The following is a 23,311-nucleotide window of genomic DNA, read 5'->3' as shown; positions in this document are numbered from 1 at the left end:
GGTGACATTGCCTCCCTCTAAGGGGTGATGTCATGCCTGGAGGCAAGAAGCAAGGTCCCCATGCCAGGTAACACAGTGTACATGTCAATTCCTGCTCCATACCAGAAAGTGGAGCTTCCTAATAAATTCTGGCCAGCATGTAGGGTTAGGCTAGTTTCACATTTGCGTGAGAAACCGCAGCGTTTAAACTGCAACCGCAAATGAAGGAAAAACTGCTTTGAAACGCGTACAATCGCAGCATTTTTTAGACGCATACGTTAACGCATGCGTTTAAAAAACGCAGCATTTTCAAGCTTTTCCATGTGTTTTGCATGCGTTTGCATTTTTTGTACGCATGGTGAAAAATTTAACAGAAACAAAATCTAGACAGACACCGCCAATGGGACTACAGTGGGCGTACATTATGGGATATCTATATATAGACCCTTGGACTGCTGAAATCTTCACAATTTGCTACTGTATCCTGTGTCATGATGGATCTTCGCATGGAGAGCTTTTATTTCAACCTGGATTTAAGTATCAAGCGGTTTCTTGCCTGTGTGTTTGCTTGGGAGCAAAAAAAGAAATACAGAACAACAGAGAAGGACACGGCATAGGCGTTTTTGGAGACACCCCATTATTGAACTCCGGGAGAGCCGTGGAGCCTACCACATGCTATGCGAGCTTAATGCCAACCCGGACAAATTCCCCGAATATACCAGGATGTCTCAAGACTCTTTCCAGGAATTGCTTGGTCGTGTCCAAGGAGCCATCCGGAGACAGGACTCCCAGCTCCGTAGAGTGATTCCAGCAGATGAACGTCTCCTGGTTACATTAAGGTACGTAATAATTCGAAGCAAATGCCAGTCATAATTATTATTGGTCTGCCATGTATTTGTATTTTCCTTTAGGTCTTTAGCTAAACACCACCATAAATGGAATTGATTGTAAATTTATTTTCTTATTCTTATTTCAGATTTCTGGCAACATGAGAGAGCTTATTATCCCTCCACTTTCAGTATCGGCTTGGAATTTCCACCCTGTCTGGAATAGTTGCGGACACCTGCTGGGCTTTGTGGAATGTTCTCCAGGATGAGTTTATACCCCTACCCACGGAGGACATGTGGATTGAAATTGCTGAAAAATTCTGGAGTGTATGTGATTTCCCCAACTGTTTGGGAGCGGTGGATGGAAAGCACACACACATTATCAAACCTGCCAGAACTGGATCGGAGTACTTCAACTACAAAAAATATTTTTTAGTTGTGCTCATGGCAATAGCAGATGTGGACTGTCGCTTCATCGCCGTGGACATTGGAGCTTTTGGCTGTGGGAATTACTCACAGACTTTCAAGAACTCGAATATGGGACGGTGTGTGAATGGAAAAAATTTTAATTTTCCACTGCCACAACCTCTCCCCAACACTCAAGGCCCACCGATGCCATTTGTTATGGTTGGGGATGAGGCCTTTCAGATGTGTGAAAACCTACTGAAGCCATATTCCAGTCGGGACTTGAACCACACTAAAAGGATTTATAACTACAGACTGACCAGGGCCCGAAGAACAGTATAGTGTACCTTTTGGGATTCTAGTTTCAAAATGGCGCATTGTCGCGACAGCCATTAATCTAAAAATGGAGACAGTCGATGAGGTGGTCAAAGCCTTTGTGGTTCTCCACAATTACATAATGGCTAAGGAGCGACCCAACATTGAACTGGATGAACCAGTTGCAAACCCATTGCCAGATTACCAGCATCACCCGCTGCAGTCAACTGTTGAAGTTGGCCACATGCGGTACCAGTTTGCTGCCTATTTTGATTCTGATATTGGACGTGTAGCATGGCAAGACAATATTGTGCAAAATGTCCTGTTGGGTTTGGGTCTGTACCAGTTATGTTTTAAGTGTTACTAATATTTTTTGTTAATAAACTTCGTGTTTTGATATCTTGACCGAGTCTCCTATGTATTTCCTCTAAAAAAACACTTAGGTTGCTAGTGATAAGGTAGTTGACATCATTACGTCCTGATTCTGTTCTGCAGTATCTATTGGACGCAGACTGAAGAGACAATGGAGGTATAATACAAAGCAGATCTACACTCATCAAGTCAGGTGTCAAATAATGATTTCATGAAGCACAAATAACAGCCTCATGTATTCACTATATAGTCAAAGTAACCAGTTGGCTTACCACAGGAGGGATGAGGAGGGAAGGGCGCAGCCAGACAGCGACCCCCAACGCGCGCCGCTTTCTCAAGGGGATAAGGTTCATCACTACTCCTTATCCCCTTGAGAAAGCGGCGTGCAGCGCCGCGAAACGCGCGTCGGGGGTCGCTCTCTGGCTGCGCCCTTCCCTCCTCATCCCTCCTGTGGTTAGCCAACTGGTTACTTTGACTTATTTGCCCTTATTGTTCATCGGGTGCACTTCCTAAACCCCTATATGTGGGATGGACGATTTATGGCACATAGTGCATCCCTGTTGACATGGGCTCTATCATATAGTATCTTTGTAGGGCTTACACCATACTTTGCCCTCTTGGTGGCTATGCACGGTGCATGAGAGATGATTGGGGGAGGAGGTTTTCCCCTTCATGTGTTTACTGGTAACGTGTTTACTCTGACCTATTACTGCCTGTTAACTTTTAATGTTTTGTAATTATCAATAAAGTGCTCACGTTTTTTCTACGTTTGGCTCCTTGTTCTCCGGGTGTTATATCTGACACATGTCCAGGTGAATATAGATATGCCTTGTATGACCTCCATCGTCTCTTCAGTTTGTGTGAAATAGATTACGTACACTAAAGAAAAAATGGAGGTTATACACGGCAGTTCTCTACTCACCAGGTCAGGTGTCATAAATAATGAGTTCTTAACGCAGAGTTTTGTACATCATGAACTCACTATTTCTGACATAGGACCTGTTGAGTATAGTTTTGCTTTGTATTACCGCCATTTTCTCTTCAGTCTGCGACACAGATTAATCAGACTGAAGAGATTATGGAGAAAATACAAGTTATATTTTTTTTTGCCAACTCAAAGCTCTATGCCAAACACACAAAGCTGCAGTGTTATACTTAATAAGTACTGGACCTATGAGTTGGCAAAAAAATATAGTGTGCAGCGCAGTGTTTTATTAGGCGCACGGTGTGTGTTGCCGGCGGCGAAATACACAAGTAAACAAACATTATTGGGGGCAAAAAACATTATTATTTATTTTTTAACAAAAAAAAAATTAACTGCGCCTGCTTGGGGTAAAGTGACGGAACTGGGGGGGTGTAGCTGTGAGGCCTGGCTAAGTGTGGACAATGCAGGGGTGGCAGGAGAAGGAGCAATTAAAGTAGTGGGGTCTGGGAGTTCGGGGATGGGGCTTGACACATGAGAGGCCTGAGACACACTGGAAGGGTGAGACAAACCTGACATTACAGACACATTGTGAGGTGATGGGGGAAGAATACAGATAGTACGCTGTTTTGTTTTTGTTTTTTTCCCTTTTTGGGACCTACATGGTCTGGGGAGCCTCGATGGGCTCATTTGTTGCGGACTGGTCGTGGTGGGCGACCTGTCAGGGTCCGGCTGCTGCATTGTGCTCATAGAGCGTACAGCCATGCCAGAGTCCATTGTGCTCATGGAGCGGAAGGCCATGCCAGGGTCCTGATGCATCGTGGTGATGGAGCGGAAGGCCATGCCAGGGTCCTGCTGCTGCATGGTGGCGGGGAAGGCCATGCCTGGGTCCTGCTGCATCGTGGTGGTGGTGGAGCGGAAGGCCATGCTAGGATCCTGCTACTGCATGGTGGTGGCAGTGGAGGAGGTCCAAGCTGAAGCAACAGTTGTCATGGTGGTGGCGGTGGGCTGTCCAACAGCACTCGGCATGGTGGTGGTGCTGTAGTGGTGTCCGGCAGTGTTTGGAATGGAGGTGGCCGTGCAGTGGTATGCAGCAGAGCTCGGCATTGAGGTCAAGCATGACAGTGTTGGTTCAGGTGCATATGCCGCCACTGTCTGCTGAAAATATCGACTCTGCTGCATAGCCTGCACGTAAGCATCATTGCAGGCCTGCATGACACTAAACTGGAGATCAGGAGTAAGGTGTTCCGACATGCCCTGTTCAATTTGATTAAAAAAATGGTCTGCTGGCCTCTGGAGGTTGGCTTTCACTTGGTCAAGGCTTTTCGTGACCTCCTGGATACGTGTATTCATATGGCTAATGGCAGTATCCAGTCGGTCACCCATCGTCTTGAGTCCATCATGAAAGACCGAGCTCAAGTGCAAAACTCCAGCATGAGTGACCTGTCTGAGGCCCTCTGCCACTGCCAGGAAGAGCCCCCCAAAAAAGGGGCAGAGGCAGAGGACTGGGAAAGGGGAACACCTGATGGATCAGCTTCCTGGTCTCCAGTTTGTGTGGCAGGCCCACTTGTTGCAGCGCTGCTGGATGGCTGGGAAGGGTCGTGGCTATCTGATGAAGGACCGCTCCAGAACCAGGGTCAAGAGTGCTGCTCCATGTGCTGTGAAAAAAGAAGAAAAGAAAATGTATACCAAACATTTACAAAACGCCAACTCCTGTGGAATAGAAACATACAGATTATGGCAATACTACACAAACTAATACACCAAAAAAATACTTACGTTCTCTGGCCAAGGATCAGTCTCAAAAATTCCAGAATGCGGTGGTATTTATATTTTCGGATCCTTGCTCCCGAATCACTAGGAAGCCGGCTCTCTTGATGAAGGTCCCTGTTGAAGCGATCCTTCATCGAACGCCAACGTGTTTTGACTTTGAGCACTGTTGAAAAAACAAAAAAGAATGGTTAGACAGTGGACTTTTGGCCGTGATCACACAACTGTGTGTGATGAGAGAAACTCCTGAAAGTTTCTCTCATCACACACAGTTGTGTGATCCCGGACAAGGTCACTGCTGCAGCACAAAGCATTGCAATACTTACAAAATGCATTTTGGACCCGAGTCGGGGCATTGTCCCAGCCATCCCACATCGCTTTGGCCACCTCATTCCATAGCTGCCGGATCGTCACGTTGTCCGAGTGTTGCGGAACCCGGGTGTCCCACAACGGGACTCGCTCATGGACCAGGAAGATTAGGAGGTCATTTTCAATGAGGTTCTTATCCCGTTCTGGAACCTAAAAAATAAAAAAAGACATTAATGTTGGAGAGATTAACATAAGGAAAAGAAAGAAAACAGAGACAGAAAACTGGCATGAATATTGAATGTCAAGAAAAAAAAAAGAGTCAAGAAGAAAAAGGTAAAGAAATAGGAAAGTAAAGAAATGAGCATTCAAGAATATTAAAGTGAGGATACAATAAACCGTCAGCCAGGTATACTTACACGCTGCTGCCTTGCCACCCGACCGTGAACCCGATGCTCCTGTTCAGCCTCTGCCACAGTGGAAGAAGTGCTCTAAATAAAGGAAAAAAAAATTGTCACATGTGTAGATGTGACAGTGAATACTTATCAATCTGAGGAGGTGAGTACTCACTTCTTTGACATGTTCGGCTTGTGCAGGCCCAGGACGTTGCTCCTCCTCAGAAGAAGATGACATTCTGATGCATGCAGAAAGAAAAAAATGGCAGAAATTAGGATATATAGAGACAGAAAATAGAAAATAAAGGCATTGGCTTTGATATACTCACATTGTTCAGAGTCTTGTTTCCTCCAAGGTGCTTTCCTCTGTCTGGTCTGCTTCCCAGTCTGCTGTATAGTGACCTGCAAATGCCCACTCCCTCCTTTTATCAGTTTGTATGTGGGGGGTGGGTAATCAGTGTCTAGACATGTTTTCCTGTGATGCAACGCATGCGTCCACAAACGCAAGCAAATGCATGTGCTTGAGAACGCATGCGTTCACATAGACAGTAATGCGTTTTTTTGCCGCATTCCTTCCGCTAACAACCGCATACGTTTCTAGGCGGCAAATTGACGCCTCTAAAATTAGTGCAGTGTTTACCGCGCCAAACCACAGACGACGAAATGATGCATGCATCGTCAAACGCGGCAGAACGCAACCGATCGCAGACACATGCGTCCCTAATGTTAAATATAGGAATACATGAAGCATGCAGATTGTGGAAGAAACGCTGCGTACACAACCGCAAATGTGAAACCAGCCTTACTGAGTCAGAAAGAAGTCAGCTGAGAGAGTAAACAGGGGAGTTGTCATGAAAACGGGAGCCAGCTGGAGCTTGTGACAGGAGAGTGAGAGAGGAGAGTTGGCAGTTGGATCTGTGGAGAGGGAAGGGACAGGAGCAGAGACAAGAGCTCAGGGGAATAAAAACTGAGTATAGCTGACCCCAGAGCAGAGCGCTGATAAAAAGGGACACCAGAGTCCTTGGCTGGGCAGTTGCTGTACGTCCTGACATCCGAATCTGGAGGGCAGGGGACTGCAAGTTCCCTGGCCACATCGAACACCCGAAGGCACGGTAGCAGACCAAGAGCCCGGGGCTGACACTGAAAAGGACAGTGCCCGTGAAATAGGCTCACGCTGTCTGCCATGCAGGTTAGAAATCATCATGCAGGAGAGGGCCGCAGCTTAGCTACAAGCAGCAGGGACCCTAAAAGAGAGCACAGAAGGAAAGTCCCCCAACCCCACCTAGCAGGGTCGATCCCCTGAAAGCCTCCAGGCAAGCCGGACTCAATCCATCATCTGTAATTGGTACCCCAGATTGCGTCTACTTTCAAGTAAAAGGTAAAGAAAACTGCACCTCTCTGTGTCCTTCACTTATTCTCTGCATCCCAATGTTCATCACTATCTGAACAATCAAATATATTTGCCCTGGGGCCCCGCTTTACCCGTGGGGAGCTGAACCATCTTTGCTGTGTCACCATCAGCCCTAGTGGACCTAAACTGCAGCGTTGGCCATCCATTGCTGAACACCATGGGTGGCGTCTCAACCAAACACCACATAAATATCCTCCATTTTATGAGACGGCCAGGGTCATGGAAACGGATCACGTCCCCGTGACCTCCCCCATAGAACTGTCTGGTCCGATTCCGGGTACCCCACAACCCTGGCGGGCGTGTCATTTTCACACATATATCAGTGTATGATAAGAATCATATAGATTGCTGGATTATATGTGGCATCCATAATACGTATATCCTATTCCATTTAAGTCCTTGGAAATGGATCTCCAAATATCTCATGTAATTATAATAAAGGTATTTACCAAAGAGATATGGATCTCCAAAGGTAAACGCTGCACTGTGGCCACAGTATAGCAGAGCTCCACACCTAACTAGCACAATAACATACAAAGAAGTTCAGTGTTTGTCAGTGAAAAATCTGCCCAAGGATGAATGCCTATGCCCAGCAAATACATCGGTAAACTAAATGACGGTAGTATGAGTGGTATAAAGTTTGTGAGTTAATAATTACCCATGACTGACAAAGAGCACTGTGGCTGTAGTCCCCAAAGCACGTTTCGCTGGTGAGTTGCTTCTTCAGGGGGCATGAAGAAGAGAGAATTTCACTGCTGTGTATTTGAACTGTGGTGAACTTGCCTCTGCATCGTGAAACTTTTTCTCACTGTGCTAGTGGGGATCTCACCGAGGTCACCGCAGTTCAGCCGGCTTGAAATGCAGCCTAAGGGACCGTCAGTAACCTCGATGATGTCACCGCTATCACTGATGCAGCAGCTCATTCTCCAGTGGTCTCAGCCTGGACGATCTTGGCACCGTCTAAATTTAAAACTATAGTTCAAAAAAAATCACTGCACATGTACGAGTTGAAAATTATGCTTCAAGTGAGAAATTGTTAATAATGATTGCTGAAGTGACAGGCAAAATGAAGTTTCATCCAGTTAGTAGCCTTGATCACATAGTCGCCCATTTAATGAAGCATCTTAGGTCAAAGATAGTTATTATCCCTGTGGTGTAGTATTTCATACAATATGATATGGTGTATCAGGGATCTTTACACAGGTGCTGACAAAAGAAGGTTCCACACAGTAGGTTCTGGTGTGGAACGGTCGCTATCCGTTGGTGACACAGTGGTAGAAGCTGACTCTTCCGTCCCACTTCCCATGCCATTTTTTTTTTTTTAAACTTACAAAATTGGAGTGGCGACCCCTCAATTCTTGATAACCAACCTTGCTGGAGCTGACAGCTGAGGGTTGCAGCCCCAGCTGTTAGATTTGCCTGGCTGATTATTAAAAAAAAATTTTTAAATAATTTATTTACAGCGCAGGGCCCGGCTGATAAATACTCATCAGCCGCTCCTGGACTCACTGATATTAGGGGCAGCAGGTGTCAGCTGATGGGAGCAGGAGTCCCATCAGCCAACACCAATGACCAGAGGTAAACTTTATAACTCCGATCACAATTTCATGCTCACACTGTCATTTGACAGAGTGGGAACCGCGGCAGTCTGACCAGCAGTGATGATTTTACCACCGATCAGAAGCTGTGTTTGCCGCGCTGTCATGCACATGACAGCACCACAAACAACTGATGTTCGGGGGGCTGAACCCGCACAGTAACACAGGTCTTCCTGGTGAAGTCAATGTTCGGTGTCTGTGCCCAAATAGCAGGTGTTCAGGTTTGCTCATCTCTAGTGTTCACATGTGAGGGGAGCGTAAGGTCTGATGCGATCCATGAATCATTTCTCCATCCCTCAGGAAAACAGACAAAAACTGTACATGGAATTGTTAAGGTATTTCTGCTATGTATCCCTTTTTATTTTTAGAACCGTTTTGCATATTTGTGTTTTTTATTTTTTAGCTTTTTTTATATATTTATTATAAGCACTGTATATTTTTATATTAAAGCTTAAAGTTTAATAAGTTTGACCTTGTATGCTCTAAAAGAACTAATATCCTTTCAGAGAGTGTGTAATCTTTTGATTTTCTGAGATATTTAGGGACTGATCACCCAGTGTGTTTAAGGCTATGGACACCTTAGACACCTTTAATGATTTTTATATATGCCACTGGTTAAGAACACTGCACTAATTTTAAGACTGCAATCTACATTTCTTTTTTCATTTTTAGACCCAGCTTCATATGGTTTGTAGCGTAATCCATGTTTCATATTTTATTCTTGTGGCAGTGTCCCCTCCCAGTAATATAGGCTGTATGTGTCCAGGATTCTTCTATCTTCACTTATATCAACACTTTCTAACCTGCACTTATTTCCTCTTTGTGTGCTTTTTCTCTGCTCTCCTTGAGACTACAGACCACTTACCCTCTCTCCACTGTTGATCTATATAAATCCTCCTCTCCTAAAGGTACCGTCACATTTAGCGACGCTCCAGCGATATAGACAACGATCCGACCTAAACAAGATCGCTGGAGCGTCGCTGTTAGGTCGCTGTAGAGATGTCATACACAGCAACTCCAGAACGATGCAGGAGCGATCCAGTGACGTACTTATCGTTCTCGCTGGTTGTTGCTCCGTAAAAAAACATTGCAGGCATCGTTGCTTTTGCTGTCAAACATGACGAATCACGCCGACCTGACGACCAAATAAAGTTCTGGACTTTCAGCTATGACCAGCGATGTCACAGCAGGATCCTGATCGCTGCTGCGTGTCAAACACAACGAGATCACTATCCAGGACGCTGCAACGTTACGGATCGTTGTCGTTTTCGTTGGAAAGTTGCTCAGTGTGAAGGTACCTTAACTACTATCTCAAACAAAAAGATTGTTGAAATGTTATAATAAAGACTATTTAAAAATGCTTAACTTTATATTTAGTATGCAAATTTGCAATAAAGAAAAATCTGTGTGAAAGAGTACATAACCTTTAAAATATATTACTAGTACCTAAAATAGTTATAAAAAGCATATAAGCAGATTGATTACCTCCTCCACATGGTTTTGAACAATGGGACCATTTCTTCAAAGCCCACTCATACTCCACCACATCCTCTTCCAGAACATAATTGTTACCTACATTTAAGGAATCTTCATGTATCATGTATTTATAAGACAATGAAATTTTAACATTTCCATTAGGAATGACCTGAAATACAAAGAGAAAGTAATAACTGTAATGTTGATGTAATTTGCAGAAGTCTTACAAGAGCTGACTAATTATATGCAATATTATATCATTTTCATTGTCCCAACTTTTCAAGGTATCATCTTACTACAGGATAAGTGACTACCTGCTGATCACTGAGAATGGGGTGTCTGAAATGCTCCATTAATTGTCTATCGGATTTATGGAGATAGCGAAGTTACTCTACAGGAGCATATTGGAGCTAAGTTTTCAGTATGGGTGGCAGACTCAAAAATTGGACCTTCTGAGATCAACAAGTTCTAATAATTGTTATAGATAGGTCATAACTTGACAAGCTGAGACAACCCCATTACAGTATTACTCTCACATTCCTGTCTTCTGTGCATTTTACAAATGTTGTTAGAAGTCTAAAAATTGCACCTATTTCAACACCCTCATCACTTCACTGTCCAATAACCCTAAATGTCTCTTTGACAATTTTCATTCCCTACTCAACCCGAGAGTGCATGCCCCAACCACGGATCTCCATGCTGATAATCTGGCCAATTATTTCAAAGAAAAAATTGATTGGGAGAAAAAAATTATCTTCCAATCCCCTCATATCATGCACTGTCCTCCCTCCCCCACTGCATCTAGCTCACTCTCTGACTTTGAACCTGTCACAGAAGAAGTAATCAGGCTCCTTGCATCTTCTTGCCCGACCACTTGCACAAGTGACCCCATTCCGTCACATCTCCTCCAGTCCCTTTCCCCTGCTGTCACCTCTCACCTAACAAAAATATTCAACCCCTCTCTCTCTTCCGGTATGTTTCCCTCCTGATTTAAGCATGCCATCATACGTCCAATAATTAAAAAAAAACCTCCCAAAACTGTGCTACTAACTATAGACCTGTCTCTAATCTTCACTTCATCTTTAAACTCCTCGAACGCCAGGTCAATTCCCATCTTATCCGCTATCTCTCAGATAACTCTCTTTTCGACCCTCTTCAATCTGGTTTCCGCTCTTTATACTCTACTGAAACTGCCCTCACTAAAGTTTCTAATGATCTACTAACAGCTAAATCTAATGGTCACTGCTCCATGCTAGTTCTCTTGGGTCTCTCTGCAGCATTTGACACTGGATCATCAGCTCCTCCTCACTATGCTCCACTCCATTGGCCTTAAGGACACCGTTCTCTCCTGGTTCTCCTCCAATCTCTCTGACCGCTCTTTCACTGTGTCTTTTACTGGCTCCTACTCCTCTCATCTTCTCCTAACTGTTGGGGTTCCTCAATGATCAGTCCTGGGCCCCCTCCTCTTCTCTTTGTATACTGCCCCTATTGGACAAACAATCAGTAGATTTGGGTTCCAGTACCATTTCTATGCTGATGACACCCAATGATATACTTCTCCTGATATCATGCCTGCCTTTTTGGAAAACACCAGTGATTGTCTTACCACTGTCTCTAACATCATGTGCTCCCTCTATCTGAAACTGAACCTGTCAAAAACTGAACTCCTCTTGTTTTCTCCCTCTACTAACCTACCTTTGCCTGACATTGCCATCTCCGTGTGTGGTTCCACCATTACTCCCAAGCAACATGCTCACTGCCTTGGGGTCATACTTGATTCTGAGCTTTCATTCACCCCGCTCCCCCCCCCCCCCCCACATCCGATCACTGGCTCACTCTTGTTATCTTCACCTTAAAAACATTTCTAGAATTCGACCTTTTCTTACTTTCGACTCTGCAAGAAATCCTATTGTTTCTCTTACTCATTCTCGTCTGGAATATTGTTACTCTCTACTAATCGGCCTCCCTCTTACCAAACTCTCCCCTCTCCAATCTGTCCTGAATGCTGCAGCCAGGATCATCTTCCTCACCAACCGATATTTCGATGCCTCTACCCTGTGCCAGTTATTACACTGGTTACCCCTCCACTCCAGAATCCAGTACAAACTTATTACCCTCATCCACAAAGCGCTCCATGGCTGAGCACCACACTACATCTCCTCTCTGGTCTCAGTCTACCACCCTACCCTTGCTCTCCGTTCTGCTAATGACCTAATAAGTTTTCTAATTGTGTATTTAACGCCATCTTGGCGTTGTTTAGCTCCTTTTAGTGACTATTTTTTTCAGTGGGTTTGTGAAATTCAGAGAGTGTTCGATATGTAAACATTTTCATTATAAAACAAAGTCAGCATGGTCTTAAAATTGGCATATCCTTTTAAATATCCTTAACTTACGGGCATAGCTGTCAATATTTGATTGCAATGAATTAACAGTCAAAAATAATCTCACCTTCTCCACAAACAAATACTTTTTGTTTTAAAGTCTTGATACTTAACACTTGTAACTCGTCTTTGATGATACCATTTAAAAAAGTAATGTCTCTGCATCCTCCTGACATTTGATTAATGACTCTAATTCAAGTGTTTGTCCTTTATTAGCAGAAAAGTCAATTTCCACATGCAGTATGCAGTGTACTCAGGCTTACAATAAGTTCATAGCCAAGTTTCCATCAGAAGAATAAAGCCGACATGGCCCGTAACACACATACTTTACCACTTGACATGAAGACAGAGATAAGCATCAGACACAATGGTGCTCATATTTATCTCTGAGGACTTGATTTCTGCAGAACACAAAGACATTTCCAATTATATATTTTTCCTTAAAAGGAACTGATCAAAAGACAAATTAACTTTGATTCTAAATGTCTATTTAACGACATAATCAAATCTATTTTCTAATATTCTTTAATTAAAAATTTCCTAACTACATTATCTAACTGCTTTGTTTTTTGTTTTGTTTTTTACTAGCAGTACTTTCTTTTTGACGAAGCTTCCTTTGAGAATCCCAGTGCATGCTTAACCCTTTCACCTCGAAGCCTGTTTTCACTTTCCTGACCTAGCCAATTTTTTCAGTTCTGACCACTGTCACTGTCATAACTCTTGAACGCTTCAACGGATCTCACCAATTCTGAGACTGTTTTCTTGTAACATATTGCATTTTATGACAGTGGTAATATTTATTTGATATGACTTGAAAAAAATCTGAAATTTGGTGAAAATGTTGAAAATGTTGCAATTTTCAAACTTAATTTTTTATGACCTTAAACCACAGAGTCATACCAAACAAAATAGGTAAGAAATAACATTTCTCACATGTCTACATTACATCAGCACAATTTTTTAAAACATATTTTTTTGTTAGGAAGTTACAAGGTTAAAAGTTGACCAGCGAATTCTCATTTTTACAATAACATTTACAAAACCATTTTTTAGGGACCACATCACATTTGAAATGATTGTGAGGGTTCTATATCACAGAAAATAACTAAAAGTGACACCATTCTAAAAACTGCACCCCACTAGGTGCTCAAAACCAAATTCAAGAAGTTTATTAACCCTTCAGGTGCTTCACAGGATTTACTGGAATGTGGAAGGAAAAAATAAACATTTAAAGATGTATTGTCATATGTAAGATCCTATCCAAATATGTAGTAGGTGTAGCAATAATAATATTAGCAAATATCGCGAATTATAAATGTAGCATAGTTTTCTGATTCGCTATGTCTCTATCCTCATGTGCAGGCATTGTAGAACCTTAGGTATCCATAGTTATGACCACTAGCAACTAGATAACTATCACTATATCAGTGATCGGAACCAGTATACCTAAGGTCCTGCAATGCCTGCAGAGTGAAAATTGCAAACTGCCATTGTAGTGACCAGTATGTTGTAGTGCCCAGATCATGCTTTTGGAGACACATACATCCAAATTAGGCGAGCTCTCACCACTACAAAAATTACAAACATGTACACAGTAAATGTGGTTAGACACACTGGGGCATTTGGATTTGGGAGTGCATTATTTGCTGAATTTCTTTTGAGGGGAGAGGCGCTATTTCACTTTTCCAGAGGCACTGTACTACCAGTAACATGGAAGCCCTCTATATTTCCACTGACAGGTGAAAGACCTGAGTGGGGACTTGCTTTTTTTGTGGATTGAGTTGAAGATTTTATTGGGAATATTTAACATAACATTTAGGGTCACATTTATCCGGCGCTCTACGCTGAGCACTTACTTTGGGGTTTCTATCTAAATCTCCGAGTGACATGACAGATGAAACCCCAAAATGAGGTGACAGATGGATCCATTCACTATAATGAGGCAGTAGAATACTCTGGACTTCGTCTCGCCTCTGTTTAGTGATGTCCTTTTCAGAAGTGCACAAAACTGTGGTTGACCGCACTTTTATGCAAGCTTAAAAAGACGGATACTGCAGGATCACAGGTCCTACGGCCTCCACAGTGCATCCATCTGCCTCATTATAGGGAATCATCCGCCTAGGGTTCTGTCTGAATCACGTATTTCAGAGATTTACATGGAAATCCTGGTATAAGCACTCAGCGCAGGATAAATGTGAGCAGAGACTTACAGCGAACTTTGGGAGGCAGAATTAACAAATCAACAGAAATGGAAGGTTTTATTTTATTTTTGATTTACGCCTTTTCACGTGTGGTGCAAGTTATTAGACGACTTTATTCTTCAGGTCGGTGCGATAACAGCGATACCAGATTTATATATGGTTTTTACATTTGACTGCTGTAACACACTAAAAGACACTTGTTATTGCAAAAACTAGTTTTTGCCTCCACATATTTAAGACTGGTATAATTTTTCCATATTTCGTCCGACAGAGTGACGTGACAACTTATTTTTTGTGGGACAAGTTAATCCTTTTATTGGTACCATTTATGGGCGGATCACATTTTTTGATCGCTTTCTATTTTGATTTTTGGGAAGCAGAATGAACAAAAACCAGCAATTCGGGAATTGTTTTTAAGGGTTTTTTTTATGTAGCTCCGCATATGGTGAACTTGATAATGCAGCTTTATTCTTCAGGTCAGTACGATTACAGCAATATCACATTTATATAATTCTTTTTTATGTTTTGGCACTTTTGCACAATAAAAAATTTACAGAAAAAAAATTATTTTTGCATCACTTTATTCTGAGAGCTATAACTTTTATATTTTTCCGCTGACTGAGCTGTGTGATGACTTATTTTTTGGGAGACAAGATGACACTTTCAGCAGTACCATTTTTAGTTACATTTGTTTTTTTATTGCGTTTTATTGCACTTTTTGTTCGGTGGTATGATGATAAAGCATAGATTTTTGCCTCATTATTTATTTATTCATTTAATTTATTTACAGTGTTTACTGAAGCGTTTTACCAGTTCAACAGTTTTATAGGTCAAATCGTTCCAGATGCGGCGATACCAAATATGTGTACTTTTTTTTTTTTTTTACATAAATAAGCTGTTCATCAAGTTACTGTGGTCACTAACATAAAAATCTAGCTTATATTTAATCAGCTAAATGATTAACCCCCAGAAAGGCCAGGTGTTTATAACATTCAGGCCATGGTCTAAGAATGTGAAAGTTAACGCATATTTTGCGGTGGTGATTTAGTTTCTCCTCCAGAAACTTCATCCTCCATTCTTCCTCAAGGCTTAATGGTTTCTGTGGCATCCTCAAAGTTGGAAGCGGAGATCCATAATAGTCCAATCACTGACACCTTCAAATTACTCTAGGGTGCAAATTATTTGTGCCTGTGTATCTACATTTGTGCCTGTTACAGGAGTTTTATGAATCTATCTTGAGTGGTCATCTTGGGGTCACAGCTACAGGAAAAGCCATTGATAGCATTGACTTTCCCATACCTCAGCCTCTTGCAACCACTTTAGTATGCTTTTCAACTGACCCCTGCTATACCCCCAATGTTAATTATGGTCTTGTTTACTCTGCCCTGATCATATGCATCTGGCTCACTCTAAATTATGTGACCAAGATGAGCACAGAACTCTCCCTCTGCTTCACACCTGAATGCACTTTCTAGCAAATATATTGCAAACCATAAGTCTGCCAATACTTCAGTCTGCCCAGTGCATCATATAAGTGTATCATAGAAGTGTGTGGAATTATGTAAGAAATAATCCAGAATTGAACCAGAAGGGAACTGAAGGTAACTGAATACAGTCAAAGTAAACAATGTTTCTGTTTGTCTTCACGCTGACCACTATAATCCTTCACTTTCTGCTAACCCCTCTGATCCCTACACCTAGCAAGAAACTGAATATCTCTCCCTCCATCCTCCCCATCCACCTCACCTCCTCCTCAGAACTGTTCCTCAGCATACAATCATCTGTCACAGACAGCCTCCTCATTCCCCCTCCGTATTCCACCTATCACTTTCTCTGCTCCGCCTCACTGCCGGTGATATCTCTCCAAATCCTGACCCTCCTCACCACATCCCGACAGTCATTTCTACCTCCACATCACAAAATTCTGTAAACTCTCTAACCTTATACCCATTCACCCACTCAGCCCCCGCTTCCCCAGTCCCACTAACAGGAGTTCTATGGAACGCTGGCTATGTCTACAACAAACTTTCCTTCATCGTGATCTTTAAATTACTAATAGTGATGAGCGAATATATTCGTTGCTCGGGTATTCCGAGCACGCTTGGGTGATCTCCGAGTATTTGTTAGTATTCGGAGATTAAGTTTTCATTGGCTCAGCTGAATGATTTACAGCTATTATCCAGGCTGAGTACATGTGGGTGTTGCCTGGTTGATAGTGAATCCCCACATGTAGTGAAGCAGATTAGTAGCTGTAAATCATTCAGCAACACTAACAAATACTCGGAGATCACGTGCTTGAGAAAACCTGAGTAACGAGTATACTTGCTCATTGCTAATTACTAACAAACTTTCCTTCCTCACTATCACCGAAACCTGGCTCAACCCCTCTGACACAGTCTCTCCAGCTGCACTTTCAAATGGTGGATTCCATCTTTCCCACACACCCCGCCTCAGCAAGCATGATGGAGAAGTTGGATTTCTCCTGTCAGATAACTGCTCCTTCACCCACATCCCACTGTCATCCTCTGTTATCCTCCCTTCCTTTGAGGTGCACTCTGTTCGCATCTACTCCCCCACCAACCTCCAACTGGCTGTCATTTACCACCCTCCCCCAGGGCCAGGCACCACCTTCTTTGAGCACTTCACCAACTGGCTTCTTCATTTCTTCTCCGCTGACATCCCCACTATCATCATGGGTGACTTCAACATCCCCATTGACACTTCCCTCTCGGCTGCCACTAGACTTCTCTCTCTCACTTCCTCCTTTGGCCTCACTCAATGGTCTTCTACAGCCACTCAGAAAGATGGCCATACACTGGACCTCATCTTCACACGCCTCTGCTCCCCTATCTAACCTCCCTAACTCACCTCTACCTCTTTCTGACCACAACCTGCTTACATTCTCTTCCCTCTCCTTTCCAGTTCCACAATCCCCATACACACCACAAACTTGCACACCCTCGCAGAAATCTTAAATACCTCGATCTACACTCACTCTCGGAATCCCTTTTCTCTCTTACAGACATAAGTTCCTTACACAATGTGGACACCGTTGTCTCTTTGTATAACACCACAATAGCTGAAGCTCTTGAATCGGTCGCCCATCTCACACAAACCAAAGCTCACAAAATTAACAGTCAACCTAGGCACACCAGCCTGACCAAAGAACTGAGGTGGGCTTCCAGGGTTGCTGAGCAGAGATGGAAAAGATCCCACTCCAATGAGCACTTCATCGCATTCAAACAGTCCCTCACTACTTTCAAGGCCACACTCACTGCAGCAAAACAAACCTACTTCTTATCTCCCATATCTTCCCCGTCTCACAACCATAAACAGCTATTCAAACGCTTTCAATTCTCTCTTCCGTCCCCAGAACCCGCTCCCTCTCCACTCATCTCAGCTAAAGACTTTGCCTCATTCTTCAAACGGAAGATTGATAATATCAGAGAAAGCTTTGGCCTACAACCCCTCTTCCTAACTACTCAGCCCTCCTCTTCCAAAACCATCTTCTCCACAATTATAGAAGACCACCTTTCTGCCCTACTCTCGAGATCACAGCTCACCACCTGTGCAATTGACCCGATCCCATCCTACTTTTTACCAAAGCTCACTACAGTCTTCCTCCCAACTCTATCACATCTCTTCAACATATAAATAACAACTGGTGTTTTTTCCTCACGCTGCAAACATGCCTCAATCACACCCATCCTCAAAAAGCCCTCTCTTGATCCATCCTCTGTATCTAGCTATCAGTCCATATCACTTCTCCCCTTTGCTTCAAAACAACTGGAACATGTCCATTTTGAACTGTTCTCCCACCTCTCTTCCTGCTCCCTCTTTGACCGCTTACAATCTGGCTTACGACTGCATCACTCCACTGAAACTGCCCTAACTAAAGTCACCAATGACCTGCTCAAAAGAAAGAACCTGGCACTCAACTTAATGCTTGTGAAAGGTTTTAATTGTAGTACCCAAAACGTTTCGGTCCAAAGTCAGGACCTTCATCAGTTACGTACTAATAGATAGATTTATTTGATACTGATGTCAGAGGACACACTGTGATCTGCGTCTGCTACTATGTAGGATATAGTTTTGGCGATACGAGTGAACTTTTGTGGCTGGTGTGTCCTGGTATCCAGACGCGGTATCCCCTGCTAGTCTGAGAATAAAGTAAATGGCTGCTCACTCTCCCCAGTCCCACAAGCTCCCTGCCTCGGGGTAATCCTTGACTGTAATGTCTCCTTTAAACCACATATTCAAGCCCTTTCCACTTCCTGCTGACTTCAACTCAAAACATCTCCCAGATCCATACATTCCTCAACCTAGAATCTGCAAAAACTCTAGTGCATGCCCTCATAATCTCCCGCCTTGACTAGTGCAGCCTCCTGCTCTGTGGCCTCCCCATTAACACTGTTGCATCCCTTCAATCTATCTTAAACTCTACTGCCCGACTAATCACCGATTCCCTGGCCTCTCCTCTCTGTCAATCCCTTCACTGGCTTCCCATTACCCAGAGATTCCAGTTCAAAACCCTAACCTTGTCATACAAAGCTATCCACAACCTGTCTCCTCCATACTGTACATCTGTGACCTCATCTCCCAGTACCAACCAGCACGCAACCTCCGATTCTCACAAGATCTCCTTCTCTACTCTCCTCTTATCTCCTCTTCCCACAATTGCATAAAAGCTTTCTCCCGTGCATCCCCCCTCCTCTGGAACTCTCTACCTCAACATATCAGACTTGTGCCTTGTTAGGGCTGGCAGAACGCACCAAATAATATAAAGGTAGTAAAAAGGTGCGTTCACAGCCCGGGGTCCACCTTGCAGAGATGTTACCTGCTGCCCGGTAATGGCGGACGCTATATGGTGGTATAATAGATGAACACATGTGGGTTAACGTCACCCGATGTGTACAGCGGCTGACTCTGTTGATTCACAGAACTGCACTACCGCGGAATATAAATGCCGTAGCCTGTTAAGCTCACAGAGCTCGGCAAGGTGAGTGCTAGTGTATAGTCACAGGACTCTGCCCCAAGGACACAGGGTTAGAGTTCCTCTAGTTGCAAAAACGTAGAAAAAAAGCGTGGGCACTCACCATCTGCTAATATTCAGTCTTTATTTTGACATGTCAATTGCAGAAACAGCAGGGAGAAACGTGATATCACAAGACGACGGCCATTTCGCACTGCAGCGCTTCCACGGGTCTTGATGCAGACTGTGAGTGGGTGGACTCCATATAGCGGCTACCACCATGAGGTTAACACCCACTCACCTGCATCATCACAATACCTTATTATTCAATAAAAACTAAAAAAGTTAAAACCAACTTGAGAATGAGCATATTACACAAATACAAAACTCAGGCATGAAATTGTAAAGCTAACACCACATTGTATTGCAAAATCCCTGTTATAAATATACTGACATATCTAATCGCTCATTTAACCCCATGGGACCTGTAGCGTTAACCCTCATGATCTACTTCCCCTCTCTCCTCAAAAGTAATTTGTTATGGTCCCCTCCTCGATCAGGTAAATCTACTTGATTAGAACGATTAGACCGCTGTTAGTGAGGTTCAGAGAACATTTTAATTCGATTAGCATGGGCAAGGGTGTCCCCAAATTAATATCCCACATGTGTTCACATCATGGAGGGGATGCGTCAGCATTGAGATTTGCTGGATTAGAAAAAGTAGATTTACCTGATCAAGGAGGGGACCATAACAAATTACTTTTGAGGAGAGAGGGGAAGTGGATCATGAGGGTTAACGCTACAGGTCCATGGGGTTAAATGAGCGATTAGATATGTCAGTATATTTATAACAGGGATTTTGCAATACAATGTGGTGTTAGCTTTACGATTTCATGCCTGAGTTTTGTATTGGTGTAATATGCTCATTCTCAATTTGGTTTTAACTTGTTTAGTTTTTATTGAATAATAAGGTATTGTGATGATGCAGGTGAGTGGGTGTTAACCTAATGGTGGTAGCCGCTATATGGAGTCCACCCACTCACAGTCTGCATCAAGACCCGTGGAAGCGCTGCAGTGCGAAACGGCTGTCGCCTTGTGATATCACGTTTCTCCCAGCTGTTTCTGCAATTGACATGTCAAAATAAAGACTGAATATTAGCAGATGGTGAGTGCCCACTCTTTTTTCTACGTTTTTGCAACTTTATGGACTCTTTTTGTGGCAGCACCCGATTTTCTGCAATTGTCTTACACACTAAACTGATATACACGTGCGGAGGTGTATTCACTAGCAGTTGGTGCAGCAATCTGTTTTCTTTTTTCTTTTTGGTTAGAGTTCCTCTAGACCCACCAGCGATCGGTGCGCGCAACTGCTGTGCTAGGGAGAAACTACACTAAAAGATTTAGCACACTAAGTGCGTGCAGTGCCGCTCTGGTGGACGCCACTAACCACCCTGACTAGGGCCTGGAAAGCACACTAATTGCGCATGGTGCAGAACTGGCAGTCCCTGTTAATTTGATGCAGTATACTCAGGCCTTTTGCTGGATGGCACAATCTGGCGCTAGTTAGCTCAAACACCCAAAGATGCAACAACGCTAGGGAGGGGGATGATTAGGAGCTTTCACCAGATATCAAACACACATACACACACAAACAAGTTCAGTTTTATACTAGCGCATTGCCGGGCGGCCATGCAAACCTTTTATAGTTGCAGCCTTCCAGGATCTTCCCAGTGGTCCAATCAGAGCCACAACAGGACCTGAGCATGTGACTCCCGACCTCTGATGAGAGGTCGTCCCATGGGCATGCTCAGTAGATAAAAAGCAGGACTTAGTCCCTGGAGCGTCTGCTCACTGCTGACTAATGCTGGTTACAATAGCTGGACCTGGGACAGCAGCAGTTAGCAAATGCACAGCATCAGCTTGAGCAAGACGCTGGAAACGATGTCTCTGCAGAGCAGGCTCCCCTGCGGCTGGGGAAGAATGGGAGACTGCAGAGGACATGGTTCGAGATTCCTCCTGTGCAGCGGTGGGAACTCAACACCTAACATGCCTACCATGGAAACCTTCAAAAGGAAGACCTACCTCTTCCGACAAGCCTACAACCTGCAGTAACCACCGGTCCACCAAATCGCTGCATTACCAGCTCTGCCCTCATCTATTGTATCCTCACCCATCCCTTGTTGATTGTGAGCCCTCGTGGGCAGGGTCCTCTCTTTTCTTGTACCAGTAGTGACTTGCATTGATTAAGATTATTGTACTTGTTTTATTATTATGTATACCCCTCCTCACATGTAAAGCGCATTGGAATAAATGGCACTATAATAATAAATAATGATAATAATAGACTTTTTTTTTATGGCCGTCTATGAATAATGATATTTTGTATCCGATTGTGAAGTTTGTGCATGCGCTAAAGTCTGGCATAACCGGTCAGCCGGGGAATTGACAACATTGCCAATTACGGAAACACCATGGACTTATCTGTTCATGGATTTCATCATGGATTTGCCTCTGTCTGGTGGGAAAACGGATTTGGGTGGTGGTTGGTTGACTCACCAAACAGGCTCATTTTGTTCCTTTGTGAGGATTTCCTAATTTACCTAATGCAGAGATACTCTCCAGGTTATTTATGTCTCAGATTTTAAGGGTGCATGGGATCCCTTTTAACATTGTGTTTGGTAGGGGAGTGAAATTTGTCTCTAAATTCTGGATATTGATTTGTCATTTTCCTCTGCCTGGCACCTTGAAACCAGCGGTTAGAAAAAATATAAAAATTCAATTTAAGGTGCTTTGTTGCAGTTCATCATGATAACTGGTCTGCATTTTTACCTCTTGATAAGTTCACCATTAACAGTCAGGTTAATCAGTCCACTGTGGCCTCACCGTTTTTCTGTTATTATGGCTTTCATCCTCATATCCTCATTATTTTGGAGAACTTTCTAGGAATAGTTCTGAATGTCCTTGGATGAAGGTCACCATACCGAAAATTGGGGAGGTTCAAAAGAATATTGGGGCTATTCAGATTCACCAAAAACTTTAGGTGGGCCTTTCTTCAAAGTGAACCTGTCAGCAGGATTGTGCTATATGCTGAGTAAACTACAGACAGTGTCAAGTTGATGCCGTTATACCTATGATACATAGGTTGATGAAATCCGTCTTTTGGCTGTTGTTTAATCTTTATTTGCAGTTTTCATTTGATGATATTCTTGTGCTCCGGGGTTGCCTGTGGGGAGGGATCTACATGTGGTGCTCTGCTTAGATATTTATATGTATGGCTGATGACAGGTGATTGATCATTTAGTGACCTGCCCCCAATTTTACATACTGAATATAATATGATTTAAAAAAAAAAAAAAATTCACATTCAGAAGACAGGCATCTGCGCTGTAGCATGATACAGTGTAAAATCTGTATATTTTCGCTTTATTTAGACATATAGTTATGTTTGAAAAAAAAACTATCAAAATGGCATTGACAGGCGTGACTGCAAAGTAGCATCTATCGCGTTCCAATAGATGCTACTGTGCAGGCACTGCCAACGCCATCTTGATTGAGTCTAATTTTAATTTCTCTGCCAAAATGGTGTTGGCTCCTGCGCATTAGCGGCCGCTGGCAGCATTTTGAGTAAGATTGTTTTTTTCAATCAAAACTATATATCTAATCAAAATGAAAATATGCATATTACAGCGCAGGCGCCGCCGCCTATCTGCTAAATGTGAATTTTTCTTTTCAAATCATATTATATTTAGTATGTAAAAAAGGGGGCATGTCACTGACCTGTCATAAGCCATATAGATGAATATCTAAGCAGAGTATCACAAAGACCCCGCTTCGAAGCACAAGAATCTAATTAACTGAAAACTGCAAATAACGATTACACAACAACCACAAGACGGATTTAATCAACCCACGTATCATTTTAATCCTAAAAACCACAAAAAGAGGAAAAAATCCTCCAATATTCAAGAAAAAACAAAAACA

General features: G+C 43.1%; 1 protein-coding gene across 1 annotated transcript in view; it reads right to left on the bottom strand.

The window, feature by feature from the left end:
• Window positions 1-23,311, bottom strand: part of LOC138675535 (A disintegrin and metalloproteinase with thrombospondin motifs 2-like) — a 705,150-nt gene that overhangs the window by 99,641 nt on the left and 582,198 nt on the right. Inside the window, exon 17 of the mRNA XM_069763862.1 lies at window positions 9,786-9,945. Within this exon, the coding sequence (XP_069619963.1) occupies window positions 9,786-9,945 (160 nt within the window). The remainder of the gene's footprint in view (window positions 1-9,785; window positions 9,946-23,311) is intronic.

The sequence above is a fragment of the Ranitomeya imitator genome, chromosome 4, assembly GCF_032444005.1.
Source record: "Ranitomeya imitator isolate aRanImi1 chromosome 4, aRanImi1.pri, whole genome shotgun sequence".
NCBI lineage: Eukaryota > Metazoa > Chordata > Amphibia > Anura > Dendrobatidae > Ranitomeya > Ranitomeya imitator.
The sequence above is the reverse complement of the archived record's forward strand: the minus strand, read 5'-3'. Positions and strand labels throughout refer to the sequence as shown.